Source organism: Vigna unguiculata, chromosome 10 (genome assembly GCF_004118075.2).
Source record: "Vigna unguiculata cultivar IT97K-499-35 chromosome 10, ASM411807v1, whole genome shotgun sequence".
Taxonomy (NCBI): Eukaryota; Viridiplantae; Streptophyta; class Magnoliopsida; order Fabales; family Fabaceae; genus Vigna; species Vigna unguiculata.
Genome location: NC_040288.1, coordinates 5,618,018 through 5,637,542, shown reverse-complemented (window position 1 = coordinate 5,637,542; position 19,525 = coordinate 5,618,018). Strand labels below are relative to the sequence as shown.

The following is a 19,525-nucleotide window of genomic DNA, read 5'->3' as shown; positions in this document are numbered from 1 at the left end:
TCCTGTGAGTGTGATCTTACTAAAGTCTTTTTGAAACAGAGAGATGTTGAACATTCTATTTGTTTTTTAAATGGTCTAAATGATTGTTACAGCAATGTAAAGACTCAAGTTTTGTTAATGGATCCCTTGCCTAGTATAAACAAAGTGTTTTCTTTAATAATACAACAAGAAAGGAAATATAACAGTACTGGAACTTTAAGTACTGAAAATAAGGTTCTTTTAAATACTGTTGAGAAAACCAACTACAAAGCTCAAGAACAGGGTTCTTGGAAAGGTCAAGGCAGAGGAAACAATTTTCGTGGCCAAGGAAGGGGCAGAGGAAGAAATCCCAATCAAGGGAAACAATGCACATACTGCCATAAAATGAACCATACAACTGATGAATGTTATTCAAAGCATGGTTATCCCCCATGGTATAAACAAAAAGGGGATCAAGAAAGGAGTTACAGCAGTGACAAAAATGGCAACACACAGCAGACATGCAACCTAACTGTCAAGACTGATGCACAAGACTCCACTAATCAGACTTCCATCAAAGAAGCTGACACAAGTACTTCCTTAAGTACTGAATAAATATAGAAACTGCTGAGGCTTCTGGAAGACAAGGGTGAATCCAATCATGCTGTCAGCCACATTCAAAGGTCTAGCAACAATATCTCTACTCACAAAGATCAACAAGGTAAACTCTGGATCTTAGATACAGGAGCTACTGGTCATGTAACACATGATCTGAATCAGTTTTCAACTTTTTATAAAATCAAACCTGTAACTGTAAAACTCCCTAACAATTCTACTGTCATTGCTGAATATGCTGGGACAAAATACTTCACTAATGATTTCATAATCTACAATGTTCTCTATATTCCAGATTTTTCTTTTAATTTGATTTTTGTGCAGTCCCTTATCAAAGACCTAAACTGCAGACTAATTTTTTCTAATGAGAATTGTCAGATCCAGCATAATACTTCATACAAGACGATTGGGCGTGCTAGCATGCTAAAGGGTTTATACTACCTTGATAACTGCCCATCCATCTCTGAAGAATATCTGCCTATGAATATAACTCTCAATTGTTCTAAAACTAGTGTAAATGTTTGGCATCTCATATTAGGACATCCATGTGACAGTGTTATGAAACAAATATGTAAAGTTTTTCCTTATGTGAACGATTCTTGTAAAAATATTTGTTATATCTGCCACTATTCTAAGCAACATAAACTTCCTTTCCAACATAGCACTACATCTTCTTTAAATTGCTTTGACATGATACATACTGATATATGGGGTCCTATTTCTGTCCCTTCTATACATGGTCATAGATATTTCCTTACTGTGGTTGATGATTGTTCTAGACATACTTGGATCTTCCATATGCATTCTAAGAGTGAAACCAGAAAACTTTTGCTAAATTTTGTCATTTACATCAAAAATCAGTTTACAAAGAGCATTAAAACCATAAGGTCTAACAATGGACCTGAGTTTGATTACACTGATTTATATAACAGTTATGGCATTGAGCATCAAAAAAGTTGTGTTGGAACTCCTGAACAGAATTCTGTTGTAGAAAGAAAGCATCAACACATTCTTAATGTTGCTAGAAGTCTTTTATTTCAGTCAAAATTGCCTAAATGCTATTGGTATTATGTTGTACACTTAATAAATAAGATGCCCTCTGCTGTTCTAAAGAATAAATCTTCCTATGAAGTTCTTAATCAAAAACCTCCTACTTATCTTAGTTTAAAGGCTTTTGGTTGTCTATGCTTTGCTTCCACCAGTGATGTTAACAGAAATAAGCTTGATCCTAGGGCTAGAAAATGCGTTTTTATTGGTTTTAACCTGGAATGAAAGGCTATGTTCTTCTGGATATTAAAAGTAGAGAGATTTTTGTTAGTAGAAATGTCATGTTTTATGAAAATATTTTTCCCTGCAATTTCTCTAACAATTGTGAACAGGAACATAATATTGAACTCTTAGAACCAAGCAGTCTACATAATGATGTTCCCAACAATTATGTCAATGATCACAACATCATAGACAGTGATGATGAAGGGTTCAATACTGATAATAACACTACAGATTCTAGTAGTGAGAGTGACAAAAGAGAAGATATCACTAAAAATCATGATCAGACTGATGTCTAGCCTGAACATGATCAAGAAAACCAGCAAAGTATTGTCAATATTCAACAAGATCTCATTAGCACTGAAGATCAAGACCTAAGGCGATCAAAGAGCAGCAGAAAACTTCCTGGCTACCTAAAGAATTATCAGGTCAATGGTTTCTTTACTGTTAACAACTCTACTCTTCCTAAATGCATAGATCATACCCATAAATCTGCCTATCCCATTAGCTCTGTTGTTTCCTATAAATCCCTGTCCAAAGATCACTTCAATTACACCCTGGCAATTTCGACTAATAAAGAACCTAAAACTTATGTTGAAGCCAGTAAAAATACTGAATGGATGACTGCATAAATAAAGAAATAAATGCTTTAGAACAGAACAAAACCTGGTACCTAACTGATCTCCCTAAAGGAAAGAAACCTATAGGGTGTAAGTGGGTGTTTAAAATCAAATATAATGCAGATGGTACTATAGAAAGATATAAAGCTAGGCTAGTGGCTAAGGGGTATTCTCAACTAGAAGGGGTTGACTATTTTGACACTTTTTCTCTTGTTGCTAAACTAACCACTATTAAATTTCTCCTAGCTCTCGCTGCTGCTAAAAAATGGCACCTACATCAACTTGATGTAGATAATGCTTTCCTTCCTGGAGAGCTGAATGAGGAGGTCTATATGTCACCCCCACCAGGACTGAGTATTTCAAAACAAGGACAAGTTTGTCGCCTGACTAAATCTGTAAGACCTGGAAAAATTAAATAGTTATTTAATTAGTTATTTAATTAGGACGGGTAATAAGAACATTTAAAGCAATTAATGTGAGGAATTATGACGTGGAAAAGTACTAGCTCGAGTGGTTGAGAGTACTTTATTGTGTGTGAGGACTTGGGTTCGAGTCCTATGTGTGCCACTTGGATGTTATTTAAATTATGCGTTTTTGTGTAATTATATATTGAATACGTGGTGTGATGATAAATTCCTAGAATTGTAGGAGTTATCATGAAATCTGGATTGGTTGAATGGTTTGGCTTTGGTTTGGTATATGCATGAGTGTGGGTTCAAACCTTGTTCAGAACTAAATAATTTCTTTTTTTGCCAAATTTTCCTTTTGCATGAATGTGAAAGGGTTAGAAACCTAGCAGCCAATGGAGAGGTAACCTAAGGGTTGGAAAACAGAGAGTTAATTAAACATTGGCTAGCCTCAGTGTAATTCTTGAGAAGCTCATAAGAGGAGAAAAGAGCATTGTGGGTTCGTGTTAATCACAAGCAAGAGTTTTCCAGAGGATTGGGGCTATTAGAGTGAATTGGTGAGGCTGAAATCACAAAGGTTGGAGTGGAAGGCAAAGGCTAGGAAGGTTTTTGGTGAGGGATAAGCATACCAATCCGAATTTAGCAAGGAATACACTGTATTGTGCTTTGGTGATTGAAACTGCATGCCTTCCACCTATTTTTCTGCACTGTTCGATTGGGTTTCTGGGTTTTTCCCAGAAACCGCCTGGCGGTTTGATCCCTACCGCCAGGCGGCTCATCAGAGGTGGGCGTTTGTTCTTGTTTTGGCTTGAACCGCCTGGCGGCGATGAATTCCTGCCAGGCGGCGCGACAACGTTCGCGTTCCTTTTGATGTTTTTGATGCTATTCGTACAAGTGTGTATGTGGTTTTTGTGATTGATGTGAGTGGGTTCAATTAAATACTTTGCTGGACCGAAATTGATTACCAATTTGGAGTATGGCAAGGTTGAGAGACGATTGTGTATGAATCGATTGGGGTTACACATGAGTGTGAATATAGAGGCACCTTCATGAATTAAATTGAGAATAGATAATTAGCACGTAATGCATGTATGTTGCGTCCTGATGACTGTAATTGATAGGAATGGAAAATGGAAAAGGGATTGGGTACGTCATAGGAAATGGGAGTCTGCGCTGCTGCAGAATACTGGTGTACCGCCTGGCGGCGTGCTGCCCTCCGCCAGGCGGTGATGGGTGCAGGTCTGGCTTTGTGTGTTTAAAAGAGGGAGAAAATGATGGAAAGGAATAGAACTTGGACGAGTCATGTTTTTAGACAACTATTGATAAAACTGTATGAGATAATTAAGCTGTAGCATATAACTAGGGAAATTGGATTAATCATGAAGGTATGAACATGAGGTGGAAAGATTGTAAGAAGGTTAGTTTGTGATAATAAGAATAAGAGTTTAATGACAAGTCACAGGTTGAATGAACACACTTGTTAGGGTCGTATCGCTGGAATACGAGATAGTGAGATTAAGATTCGAGTTAATACCATGATTTGCGTACAATGAATTATAAAATTAACTGAGTAGATAGTGTGGTACTGTGATAATGAATCTGAGCAGGGAATGTGGTATGAGGAAAGGTACTGTGTGGTTTCATTAGGAATTTGGAGAATTTATGGTTTAGTGTTGGAGGGAATTGGTGAATCGTAAGAGAGATAGGGAAATTGGGAATGAGAGTTATAGGTACCACGATCAGTCATGAGGCTGGTTAGGAATTCAGAATGAGAGTGGGATTAACCATGGTTGTTTTGTTACCTTGGAGAGATTAGGAGAGTGTGGGTTACTCTGAAAGAGAGGTGAAATCAGTGAGTGGTACTGTACTGTCACGGCGCCTGGCGGCTGGATTGGGTGCGCCAGGCAGTGGAAGACCCATTAAGGGGGTCTGCAGAGGCTGGCGCCTGGCGGTGAGGTGAGATTCACCAGGCGGACGCGAGGCAGCGAGCTTCTGTTCGAGGACATAGCGCCTGGCAATGGGACGTAAACCGCCAAGCGGCCTGAACCTGTTTCGCCAGGCGACACTGGTTGACGCGCCAGGCGCTTGCGTGGCAGGTTATGAGTTGTGTGTGTTGTTTTTAACTGATAATGATGCTTTGCTTGGATCGGGAGATGTTGTGCCATGAGCGGGTAGGTTCATGGATGGTGGTTGATATGTGATGATATGAGCGGGGAGGTTCATATCCAGTTACTCTCACGTGGGGATACGAGCGAGGTAGGTTCGTATGTTCCGTGCTCATGATGAGAGATGCCACGTGCGGGGAGGTACGGGGCTGGTGGATCACATGTGTTGGACTACGGGCGGGCAGGTCCGTAGAGCAGGACTACGAGCGGGGAGGTTCGTAGAGCAGGACTACGAGCGGGGAGGTTCGTAGAGGCAGGACCACGAGCGGGCAGGTTCGTGTGAGCATCATATTCCCGAGTCCAAGGCTAACCAATTATATGATTTGAAGACTAATAAGTCTTGGGGTTAAGGTCTTGGCCAATAACTATGTATTATGAATAAGATGGGTGTATGCTTTATGTTGCATGTTGAATATCTGTTATTTTATTTTCTCAGCTCACCCTTTCTTGTTTGTGTGTTTGTGTTTGGCGATGATCGTGTGATTCGTTACACGGGAGCAAATGTTGAAACAGGTGGAGCTGAGGATGACCAGCCGACAGAGTGAGGGCTAGCTATGGGGATTAGAGCTAGGGATATTCTCTTGTGTATTTACTATATTTTATTATAGACATGACTTTTGGGAACTTATAACAATTTAATGTTATGTTATGAGTTTTGGCGCGTTTTTTTTATATAAAATTAAATTCTCCCGTGTTGGGATTCATATCCAGATGACTTTAGTTTTTAAATTATTTCTTTTATTTATTTATTTTAAGTAATATTCCTTAGGGATGTTACAAAATCTCTATATGGACTCAAGCAAGCAAGTCGACAGTGGTTTGCTAAACTGTCTTCATTCCTTATAAGTCTTGGTTTTGTTCAATCAAAGGCTGATTATTCCTTATTTGTTCAAAATACTACTAATGATTTTACTGCTTTGCTTGTTCATGTAGATGATGTGATACTAACTGGAAATTCTATGTAGGCTATCAATAGAACCAAAACTCTGCTACACCAAGCTTTCAGACTTAAGGACCTTGGAAAATTAAAGTTTTTCTTAGGCTTTGAGGTGGCTAGGACAACAAAGGGAATCCATTTATGTCAAAGGAAGTATGCTCTAGACATCTTAGAAGAAACTGGGATGCTTAACAGCAAGCCCTGGCAAATTCCTCTCATGAGTAATACTAAGGATCTCTTTGACACCAACAAGACTGTTCACAACACAGACTCTTATCGAAGATTAATAGGGAAGCTTCTATATCTCACTAATTCTAGGCCTGACATTAGTTTCTCTGTTCATTTACTCAGTCAATTTGTGCAGGGACCAACTATACACCATCACCAAGCTGCCCAACATATTCTTAGATACATCAAAGCAGATCCAGGCCGTGGTCTTTTCTTCCCAGCCGAGACTGATATCCAAATCAAAGGTTTTAGTGATTCTGATTGGGCTGCTTGTCCAGGAACTAGAAAGAGTGTTACTGGATTTTGTATATTCCTTGGAAATTCCCTAGTTTCCTGGAAAACAAAAAAACAGAACATTGTCTCCAGATCCTCTTCAGAGGCTGAATATAGAGCACTCGCCACCACTACATGCGAGATACAATGGATCACCTACATCCTACGCGACCTACAAATTCAGACCGATCTTCCTGTTGTTCTTTACTGTGATAATCAGTCCGCAAGGCACATCGCGAACAGCCCCACCTTCCACGAACGCACCAAGCACATAGACATTGACTGTCATGTTGTTCGGGAGCGTCTTCAAAACAACTTGTTTCGTCTTCTTCCAATCAGCTTGAACAATCAACTCGCAGACGTTTTCACCAAAGCTCTCCATCGCACTAACTTCAAAATCAACGTCTCCAAGCTCGGAATGATGAGCATCCACCATCCAGCTTGAGGGGAGGATATTGAACCCTTAGGGTTTTTCGGTTACAGTTGTTTTAACCCCTTTAACCCCTTAGGGTTTTCTGTTTCAAATGTTGGTTACCCAATAACTGATTCAGATCAGTTATTAGGGTTGTTTTCCCTTTTTCCACAAACCTATTTAAGCATAGGTTTCATTTTCCCCATGATTATTAAGAATATTACAGAAGAATAAAGTTTCAGTTTTTCATCTTACCTGCGTTACTATGCTTGATCTCCCTTTCTTCTTTGCTTTCTCTGCATCACACTCCTGTTCCACTGCTGCCCAGAGCTCGTGCTCCATGGAGAAACATGGAAGCCCTATCCAGCGACCGCAATAATCACCACTTTCTTTTTAAAATCCCTTACTAAGAATGGTTCACAACTTGCATCTATCACCATTCCATTAGACACAACTTTGCAAAAAATTATACACAACTAAACCATCTCTTTTTTTTTGCATTTAACATGTTTTTTTTAGATTGTTTAGCCAAAAAATATGTTCTTTCATCATGAACGAGAAATGTGTGGTTGCACAATATTCCCAATTCTACGAAGTTATGCATGAACTATGTGGAATTTTTGAGACTTGACTTAATGTGTTTTACATGAGGCCTGAGTTATTCTAAGATTACATGTGAAAGATGTGAGAATTTCATGGAAAAATTACTTTGGTGATAATATAATGTATGTAATGATTTATTGATTCAAGTAAGATTGCATCCTAATACTTTAATGATTATTAAAACTCACAAAGTGGAAGGTTCATGTGGCGAAAGTAGTAGGAGGTCCTAGTCTAAGGTCGGATAATAGCCTTAGATGATCATGGATTGACCTTGTGTGTAGTAGGGTGAAACCCATTGGCAGTGGCTCTATAAAGCAGTATAGGTCACCATAAATGCAAGTTTCTAGTGAATACGATTTCATTCTTCTAGCAAATACCCAACACTAGAGAATATTTATAAGGTAATTTGAGCCTAAATCTCATGTGCTAAAAAAGATCCACAGTTGTATCATTATGTCACAAAGCATATGATTCATGGTGTGAGATAGATAGATCATGTACTTGCATGAAGAATGGATCATGTTCATGGTTTTACCCAAAGAAATTTCAAAGTGTTGCTACCATTTCAGAAGATAGTTTTCCATATTACCGTCAAAGAAACAACCTTTTAATAGTTGTGAAGAATGATATTACTTTAGACAATCATTTTGTTGACCCTCATAACCCTAGGATATTGCTAAAGTACCAAGCTCATATTAATGTAGAATGGTGTAACAAGAGCAATTCAATCAATTACTTATTCAAGTACACTAACAAGGGTTATGATAGAATTGTAGTTGTTATAGTTCCAAATGATAATGAAACGTCCTTATCAAAACAGACACCAGATGAGATAAAACAATATTTGGATTGCAGGTACATATCACCATGTGAAACATATTGGAGAATATTTTCATTTTCTATTCATAGGAGAAACCTAATTGTGGAATAATTATTTTATCATCTCCCAAATGAGCAGTCAATACATTTCAAAGATGATGATGATATCGTTGACATCATTGTAAAACCAATCGTGAGAAAGTCCATGTTTACAAGTTGGATGGAATGCAACAACAAATACTTAGAAGCAAGAAGTTTAACATATCCACAATTTGTCTCAAAATACATTTACAATAAGACAGATGTTGGAAACCAACGGAAAAAAGGAAATACCATTGGCATACTTGTATGGGTTCCCCTAACAACTGATGAAATTTTCTATCTTAGAAGAATGCTAACAGTAGCTAAATGTTCACTTACAAAGATCTCATAATTGTCAAAAACATAACTTATCCTACATTTAGAGAAACTTGCTTAGCTTTTGAATTTTTAGCAGATGATACAAAATATGTAAAAGCTATTAAAGAAGCCAAAGATTAGGATCAGAACACTTTCTTAGAAAAATGTTTGTACCAATCCTAATATCAAATAGTGTCAACAAACTTGAAGATCTCTAGAGCAAAACATGGGAATGACTTTCAAATGGAATATTATAAATGAGAGACTTATTGCTAGGAATCTAGGTATAACCTATTTATAATATATCCAAATTATGTTATAAACATGAAATAAAACTTGTGATTTTTATTTGTTGCATAATTGAATATAAACATTCAGACTTTGCAAAATTTAACCTTGTTTTCAACCGAACAATTTTTTCTTTTGAGTAAGTTAATTTTCTATCTTTGTTTTTTCGAAGCAATCTATTTTCCTTTTACATGTGGTTTAGGGTTTAAGATAAAAGAATTGTTTCTTTTTTAAGGGAGAGGTTTGCGATGAAGATGAAAAAAATGCATCTACATAAACTAAATGGAGAAATTTCATGCGTTCAAAATTTGAAGAAAAGGAAAAACAACTCTCCAAAGTCCATAGAATTACATATAATGAATTTGAAAATTCTTTAACTAGTATTATTATAGTTTATATTGAAAGGAATATTGCAACACATTTTAGTTTTTATTCAATTATTCAAGATAAGTCATTTAAAAGACGTAGATGAGCACATTGACTAAAAGTAATCTTTGACATTTAGTGATAGTATTTTATGGTTATGATATGATAATGAATGATAGTTATATGTTTTTGGATTTTACTATTATGTGTGCATGCTTTGAGTAGGAGAAAGGAAGAGAGGAAATAAATATATATTTTTTTAATTAAAAATAATAATTTATATATAAAAAATATAATTTGGCACCCCTGAATTTTTTGTCCATGTTCCGTCACTGGTGACCACAACCTTCTATATTGCATATCAAAATCAAAACACCAACAACAACCAATACTCTTTCGTCATACATTATGTATATTAAAAGCAAACCAGACCAATTCAAAATTTGTTTTTGATACATGTACAATATTTCCTCGTTTGTAGCTAGGGATGATAAAGCGAGCCAGCCTAACCTGTTTTGGCCCGCAAAGTGCAGGTCGGGTTGGCCTGCCCCGTAGTTTAATATCAAGATCATTTTTCTGGCCTATCCCGCCCCACGGGTTGGTCTGCGAGCCCGCAGGATGGCCCACATTTATGATGAGCGAAATTTTTTTTTGTGTTGAGCAAAATAAAACTTTTTTATTTTTTCATAATAATTGATATTCATTTTCTATCGAAATAATTCTAATTAATTTACCTAAAGTACAATATTATAACTAAAGTACAATGACAATATGTCTCCTTACAAGACATGTACCTAAAATTGCATAAAAAGATATTTCATATTTAAGAACTAAAATCATTATCTTATATACAATGATTATGCATAAACATAATAATAATAATAATAAAATAAATAAAAGGAAATGAAAGAAAAAACGTGATGAATGATATGAGAACTAAAAAAAATGAGAACATATAATTTGGTAAGCGGGCCAGCGAGCCAGCCCGCCCCGCCCCGCCTTTAGCCTGCGTGGGCTGCGAGCCTATGTGAGGCAGTCCATTGCGGGTCAGCGGGTTCAACATCCCAGCCCGCCCCGCATTTTTTTGTGCGAGTCTGCGGGCCAACCCGCCTGGCTTGCCCCGAATTGTCATCCCTAGATTTATCCTAGATCAATTGTTACACTTGTTCGAAATTTGACTAGCTACGGAACAACTAAAAACAAATGTGATACTAATTCTTATTTAATTCCACACATTCCACACATTCTATTTCCTAGTGTCATTCCTCTCTCAATCAAGTTGTCTTTTTTGTTGCAATTCTATTGACAAAAACTCGCCAAGCAAAATGTTGAGCACTTTGTAATGCTCTGCATTTCCAAAATTTTGCAAAATGGTCATTGTCCTCCACTCTATTTCCATTATAAAACCTCCTATAGGTTGACTTTACCGTCTACTTTTTTTATTTATTTGTCTTCCATAACCATTCATCATTCTCATCCCTTTGATATGTACACTCTTGTATATCTCTTTCATCAATTCTTCCACCAGTAATTTCTCCCATTCAAATCATTCTCTTCTCCACACCAAATTCCACCATTGGTTTTCATTCCAAAACCCAACCTCTCCCAATGTGGCATCTTTTAAAACTGAGTTAGCAAAGACTCTAGAGAATCTATCTCTTAGAGGTAAATCCTTTGTCCACACATCTTTTCAAAACTTTATTTTATTTCTTAATCCTCTATTCCATGTTATATTACTATCAAACCAATTACCTCATTATCCTCTCCTGTAGTCTTTCCTTATATCTCTCTTCTACCATGAGTCATGTGTTCCTTCTTTTGTCTCATTTAGGGCTCTCCAAGACCCCGTATTTTGATATAATATCTCTCCACATACCTAGTTCTTCATTCACAAGCCTCCATTTCCATTTGTTAAGTAAAGCAAAATTAAGATATCTCAAATCTTTTAAACCTAGTCCATCCTCTTCCTTAGGTTTACAAATTGTCTCCCATTTCACCATGCAATATCTTCCTCCCCTCAAAACCCCATCCCTATAGGAAATCCTTTTGTATTCTAACAATTGCATTCAACACTCTCTATGACATTTTAAAGATTAGGATGAAGTATAAAGAAATAACATATATTACATATTTAATTAAAGTGATCCTTCCAGCAAATGATATTTGTCTTCCTTTACATGTAGCTAATTTTTTCTCATTTTTCTTAGTATAACTAGCCAAAAATCTATTTTTCTATGATTTCCTCGACAGATACTCCTAAATAAGTAATCAGTAAACAGTATGCTAATAGTACTACAATCTAAAATGAGTGAGAACCTTTCTATCTCACATACGTTAATTCTAGCATATTAATTGATTACATTGAAAAACATTAAACTAAATAAAAGAGTATATCAATTAATCCTGGAATATATAATATATTTAAAATTTAAAGCTATTTACATAATTTCAATCCTCTCAACCGAACAAAAAATAAATAAAACTCTTTAGAGAGGATAAAGTAAAAAATAATCTTTGATTGCAAAATTAACTGTTTGAAACTGAAAAATAATATAAAAAAAGTTTTAAAAAAAAATCTACAGCTAAGCATAATTACATCAGTTAATTTTGTAACGGACTCCATTGCTTCATATTTTCTAAACTACCTTATCCTACCACAAGGTAATCATCAAGAAAGTCATAAATATATAGTAAATTTAAAATAAAATAATATGTACAGTAATTTAGAATAAAATACTATACAAATTAGTGTGACTGTTGTAAATTTATTTTACCATAATTTCTTTCCAAACTTCGGATATGCAACCAACAATTTTCTGTTTTAAAATAAAAATGTCTAAGTAATAATGAGCTGCACAAAACTAATGTTAGAAATATAAGTGTGAGTCTAAGTCCTACATTGATCAGAAATGAGAAAGTAGAGCATTATATAAGAATAAAGACTCATAAATTCATTGTCTTAAGGTTTTGGGTTGAGAATGGTGTCAATGTCTGATGTGGTTGGGCTCAGGTCTCATTGGTGTGTGGTATCTCCCCAGTGAAACCCCCTCTGTAAACCTAACAAGTGGTATCAGAGCCGATGGTTAAAAACCGGCTTAGACAAGTGCAGTATGGTCCTAGTATCGAAAGTTGGGTCAGGTAAAGGCCTGTGAGTACTCGTGGTTACTCGTGGTTGGACAGCAGCTTCCGCTGAAGCCCTTGAGGGGGAGAATAAAGACCCATAGTAGTGAAAAGGAATAAGTCGGATAGGTAGAGAAAAGGCAAAAGAAAAACCTTCTATACAGACTAATTTAAAGTTTATGAGTGCTTCCACATTTTATCAATATTATTTAGATCAATTCTATTTAATAGTTTTAATTTAGCTAATTCGCTTTCGTAATATTCAAAAAAAGTATTCTTTATATTTTCATATTCTATATTCTAATAAAATTAAAAAGTTTTGATTCTAAAATCGAATAGAAAAGAAAAAAAGTTTTTTTAATTATTTTAGAGAATGAATTGGGAGACATTTAAGGGACTATTTCAAATAGAAGCATAAACTCATTGTCTTAAGATTATGGGTTGAGAGTGGTGCTCCAGCTTCTCCTGCCACAAAAGAAAAAGAGGAAAATTGTAGAATCAGCTTTGGTATCTAACACACAAAAGTCTTCACAGAGTCTTTATATTATACATTTATATTTTATATTTTTTTTTAAATATCCACACAAAAGTAGATATTTGCGAGTTTTAAAAAATTTGTTGTCATTCCCATACTACATTTTGTGTACTATTGGACTACACTCATTTGTTTAAATTTGGGTATTCGCTGTTTGCCCACCATGTTTTATTCATACAACCTTCTTTATAATTTTCTCACTTTTTAAAGTTTTGGGCTCTTTTTTCACAACACTTATTTTCACTATTCATACTTTCACTCTTTTAATTGTCTAGCATCCCATATTTTCAAATGTATATACACCTTTTAATAAAAATAAAAAATATGCTATAAAAATAATACATTTTGGGTATTTGTATAACTGTCCGTGTGTAATTTGGAACCCTATGAAAAGTAAAGCTTTTGTATGGTCACACACATGTTGTATTTGAATTTTTTTTAAGATATGTTTTATTAGTACGATCACTCAATTCATTTCATTATAAAAACATATTTCATTAACAACTAATTAATTTTATTGATAAAAATTGTTAATCATTATAATAACCAATTTACAATATAAAAAATTATTGATTATTAAAATATTTTTTTTATAAATAAAAATTTATAATTAATCTTTAAGTTGGTTTCTAAATTTATTTAAGTACGAATGTTTTAGCTATTTAAAAAATTAATCATTAAATATTAGTTATGAATATTTTTATAATTAAAAAAATTGATTTTTAAATTGATCTCTGATTAATTTTATAATTAATTATATATTTTTTGTTTTATTTTATAGACTGATATTTAAATTAATTATTATTGATGACTAATATTTTTTTATTATTGAAATTTGTTATTAATACGATATTTTATTGTAGTGTTTAATATCTCAAAATAAAATAAAAGTATAAAAAATCGCACATGTTATCCCATTACTTAATAGTTTTTCTTTTCCAATAACTAAAAAATAATTATTTTGCATTTCGTTTTGATGTCTCTAAAGCTGCTCATATGTCGGCTGACATTCTCCAAAGTGAAGGTCTGTGACCATCGCTTGTCCTAATGCTCGGTAAAAAAAAATACTTTATTATATGATATTTCTAGATGATATTTATAATAGTATCTTAATATTAATCCCAAGCTAGTCTTATATACATATATTGCTTTTTATATGTTGAATTGAATATTTAGTTTATCCATATTAACATTTTATAAGTTAAATTGAATAGTTAATTCACTCTTACTCTCTTTGACTGTTATGTTATTTTATATTATATTATATTATATTATATTATATATATATATATATATATATATATATATATATATATATATATATATATATTATAATAAAAACATGTATTGGATATGGATTGAGACGATACGTAGTAGTGTTTTATTATACTAAAACTATATATTTTGGATTATTTTATTGTTGGAATTTGTTTTAGAAAAACAAAGAAAATATAATATATTTTTTATTTTAATAATGAAATATGTATGAAATTTTTTATTTTACCTTACGATAAGAGTACAAATAATAAAAACATGTAATTAATATATGTGTTTTCCAACACATATCAAAGGATTGGAGGAAATATTAAATAAGCTTCATTACATTAACTGAAAAATAATAAAAATAACACACACTTTATTGAATATTATTAAATGAAATAAAATTGGCATTACATGAAAGAGAAATTATAAATATAATACTATAATTCCCTCAAGTCTAATCTTTGTGAAGAAAAGCTTTGAACCATTTTGCAGATTGTTTGGCATGTCGCTTTAAACCACTTTTGTAATCCACAAAGTTTAAACCAAATCGCACAACATACCCATCTTTCCATTCAAAGTTGTCCAACAATGACCATGCAAAGTATCCTTTTATTTTTACGCCATCCCTTATAAATTCAACAAAAAAAAATTAATTTAAATTTAACAAAAATAAATATTATTGTGTGAAAAAAAATGATGTGTTACCTGATTGCTGAGAGTAGATAATAAAGATGGCGGTAAAAATAATCAATTCTGTAAGTATCTTGAAGCATTTCTTCAACAGATAATGATGGATCAGTGTAAATATCACCCATACCTTTAAATAAAAAGTAATACACATTCATATGTTAGAACAAGAATCACACACACACACACACACACACATATATATATATATATATATATATATATATATATATATATAGTAAAATTCTATATTTTGAATAATTTTGTTTAAATATTCACTATGTATTTTGAAGATAATAAAAATGAATTTTGATATATAATTACCATTTTCTGTGATGTAGATCAAAGGATTGTTGTATACTCTATTGGTATAAAGCAACAGTTCTCTAATTCCTTTGGGATAGACATATAACCAACTTGGACCAAACTGCAAGTATAATTACAAATCAAGTTATAGAAAAACCAATAACTATAATAATGATATGTGTTAAGTTTTAAGGAGGAGTTTCATTAGGGAGATATAATATTAATGAGACCCGAACTCAACTATATAAGGAATTGACATCACTCTCAACTCAAACAAAATCTTAAGTATATGTTCTTATATAATGTTCTATTTTCTCAATGTAGAACTTAAACTCAAACTTGAATTCCTAATTATATGTTTCTACAATTTGACATGAACAAATACATACCTGTGGACCAATAGAAACTCCGTTGCGAATAGCTGTGGCAAATGAAAATCAAAGAAAAATGTGATTTTCATATTCTTAACATTTATAATTTAAATATAATTGATAGATAAAAGGTTTTGCTCACTTATTTCATTGGCATTAGCATCTGTAGTATAACTAGGTTTGTTGGCTTTGGATGCATTGGCAGCATAATAAGTAGTGTAATAGTTTAGTCCAACAAAATCTATTGAACCAGCAACAAGTTTTGCTTCACGTTTTGAAAACTTTGGCAACCGTTTACCAACCAGACAACGCATGCTCTTTGGATATCTTCCTGTTGTCAACGGTTCCATGTACCTATAATAATCATTGTCACATATCAAAATATCAAATTTCAGAATGGTCGGAAACAAAAGAAATAGCAATATATAAGGATGTGCAAACGGTTTTGTTAAAATTATTATCTAAAAAAGTTATTAGGAAAGACAATAAAGAAAAAAAAATAAAAAAAAATAAACACAAATAATTTAACGTGATTTGACGTATAATGTTTACGTATATGTCTACCACTATGTTCACCATTTAATCTTATATATTTGTTCTCTTTAATACTTTAGTTCTACTTTAGAAGGTTCATCAATTGAAATTCAAATAATTTCTAATTGTCTTTGCTTAGACTCTTAGATTCGTCGGTAACTGTATATTCTCGTGTAGAATTAAGAACTTACCATCCAAACATGAATTCAACAGCTCGAATTGCAGCGTCTTTATCAGCTTGGCTATTTGAATATGGTTCATACCAATTAGAATTAAGTGTTATGCCTATGAGTCCTTTCTGAGTGTTCTGCATAAATAATAAGAGTGTTATACCATAATATTTGAGCTCTTGCAACAATGTGGAATTGTAATGAAATATGAAGATTTAAAAGGTCTCATAGAGGCTTAAAAAACCTGAAATTTTTTCTTGTAGACATGTACAGCGGCTGCATGAGCAAGTAGTTGATTATGTGCAGCTATATAAGGTTCTGTTCCTGAGTCGCCACCAAAACAAGTTGAATCTAACCATTTAGAACATCGACCTGGTGGAAAGCTCCCAACTGCATACCCACTGTTACTGTAAGACCATGGCTCATTCAGAGTAATCCAATATTTCACCCTGTTTCCAAAGTATCTGAAACAAATCTCTGCATAGTCTCGAAAATCATCTCTGAAAAATCAACAATACAACTGTTAGAAGTAGATTTTAAGCCTAACTCAATCTCACAAAATCGACTTATAAGGTGAGGATTTCACCCACTTATATTCTAACACACCCCCTCACGTCGAGGTATATTCATCTCGTTTGTGGAATAAATTAGCGACCCAATATCGGATGGAACAGAATGTCCAAGAAAGTTCGCTAGAATAGGCTCTAACTTGGTAGAAGTGAGTTTTAAGCCTAACTCAATCACACAAAACCAGCTTGTAAAATGAGGATTGCACTCACTTATATTCTAACACACCCCTCACATCGAAATATATTCATATAATAAGTCATTGTTTTAAAATTATAATTAGTATAAAATTTACCAAATTTAAAAAAGAAAAATAAGTAATAATTTTTGTATAACTTACACAACGCGACGACTTAAGAAACCTCCGTATTCTTCTTCCAAAGCTTGTGGAAGATCCCAATGAAAAAGTGTCACGTATGGTTTTATACCTGCAATATTAATATTTATGTATTGTCGTTTTACTATACAATGTAAAATTTAATTAAAAAAAAACAAAAAACAAGAGAGTAAAAGATGAATGTTACCGTTGGCTAGCAAATTATCGATAAGGTTGTTGTAATATCTGATTCCTTCCGGGTTTACACCTCCACTCAGCTTTCCGTCTATATATGAAAAACGGAAATCGTTAACGTGAAAGATCCAACTACAATAATTTCAAAAACAAAAATTGTTTATCAACTTTGATCTCACTTGGTAGGATTCTAGACCAAGAGATGGAAAATCTGTATGCATCCAAATTCATATTCTTCATTATCTGAATATCTTCCTGTTATATAAGTGAAAAACATCCAAAAATAATTAATTACTTTGAGGAAGAGAGATAATTGGTTCTTGTTGTCATCAATAAAAATTAAAATTTACCTTGTAGCGATGATACTGGTCAACAGCTACATCTCCATTACTTACACCCCTTATCTTGTCTGCAAGTATTACACATTTATAATCAGATTATTATCAATTATTTTTAAGTTTAAAAAGTACAACACAATGATATCATATTAGAGATTGAAACACAATAAGAAAAAAAAACCTGGATATTTGTGAGTGTATGCATCCCATATACTTGGTCCTCTCCCACCTTCGTTTGCTGCACCTTCGTACTATACGTAGATATGATGGAGAAACATAAGAAAACAATTCATGGTTTGCAAATAATAATGTGAAAGGTTTTGCAAATCCGTTAGTCGAGACAATATGTTGAAGAGATAAATATATAAGATTAAGGGGACAAAATAAAAAATTTTCATATATTTTGTGTTCTGGTCCAACCCCTCACGTCGAGGTATATTCATACCATGTTAGAAGTGGGATTTAAACCTAACTCAATCCTACAAAATCGACTTATAAGGTGAGATTTGCACCTCACTTATATATTATGGATTGGTCTTATCTCTCTAGCCGACGTGGGACTTCCAAGAGTAGTAATTTTGTTAGGTCTTTAAAAGATGTGAAATATTTAAACTAATTTCAATCTCTCAACTATGGTATGCATTAAAACACTTAGTAATAATGTTAACAAAATAAGTTGCGCTGGTCAACCCTAGTATACACGTAGGTCTATAATAAGAAAAACATTTACCTGATAAGCCGAGGATGCTGTCCCGAAAACGAAGCCCGTCGGAAAACTGCTTCGATTCAGAGAAAGAACTTCCGCAACAGATGAGTGCTGTTGCGCAAAACCAATCGAAGAGAGTGTGGTAAGAGCGAAGAACACCAACAGAATAAACCCTTTGCGTGCCATCTTCAGTGATGAACACTGTTTCTGCTTAATGCACAAATGCTACGTGTTAACGTTTTCTTACATAATGCTCGAAAACTTTGTAAGTATTATAAGTATATAGATAAAGAATTATTGAAATTGATTTTCGTCTAACCTGAAGCAACGTTGGTATCTTGAAGTGGAAAGAGTGAGATCTGCAGAAAGTTGAGTTTGATCTTCCAAGATGAAGACTCAGAAAAGATCAATCTCCAGAAATTTCTTTAACTCTATGAATAGCTATAGCGAATGAGTGTATACGAATATTGAGTGAGTAGTATCTGTAACATTAGTATCTATTTATAGGGTTTTGAACTCTACAATAAAGATAAAGATTTAGATAATAAAAAGATATAATTTATAGTTTGGTATTCAATTCAATTGTAACCATAATCATATTCATTCCTTATCATCTATCTATCTAATAATATATAATATTTATAAGAAAATCACTATACATATATGATTTTCAATCAACATATAGTTATTTAATAGATTAACTAATTGATTTTTTTTAGAAAAATTAAAAGATATAATTTATACTTTGGCACTCAAATCCAATTCTAACCATATCGTATTGATTGCTTATCATATATCTATAAATATAATATTTATAAAAATATTACTATACAGATATAATTTTCCATCGACATAGTTATTTAATAGATTAGGTAATTTATCAATTTTTGGAAAAATTAAAATATATAATTTATACTCTAGTACTTAATTCAAAATTGTACCCATATCATATTGATTCCTTATCATAATAAATATAATATTTATAAGAAAAATCACCATAAAGAAATAGATTTCAATCAAAAAATTAAAATTTTAAATAAAATCTTATATTAAAGTTA

At 33.2% G+C, this 19,525-nt stretch overlaps 1 protein-coding gene across 1 annotated transcript; it reads right to left on the bottom strand.

The window, feature by feature from the left end:
- Positions 1 to 14,731: 14,731 nt before the first annotated feature.
- LOC114167402 (beta-glucosidase 24-like) lies at positions 14,732 to 18,653 on the bottom strand. Its single transcript, XM_028052491.1, has 13 exons — positions 18,492 to 18,653; positions 17,943 to 18,012; positions 17,774 to 17,832; positions 17,603 to 17,678; positions 17,437 to 17,514; positions 17,253 to 17,340; positions 16,590 to 16,845; positions 16,367 to 16,482; positions 15,784 to 15,995; positions 15,660 to 15,691; positions 15,289 to 15,391; positions 14,983 to 15,094; positions 14,732 to 14,903 (listed from the first exon to the last, which is right to left on the bottom strand). Exons 1-13 carry the CDS (start codon positions 18,651 to 18,653, stop codon positions 14,732 to 14,734), a joined length of 1,536 nt encoding a protein of 511 aa, XP_027908292.1.
- Positions 18,654 to 19,525: the final 872 nt, after the last annotated feature.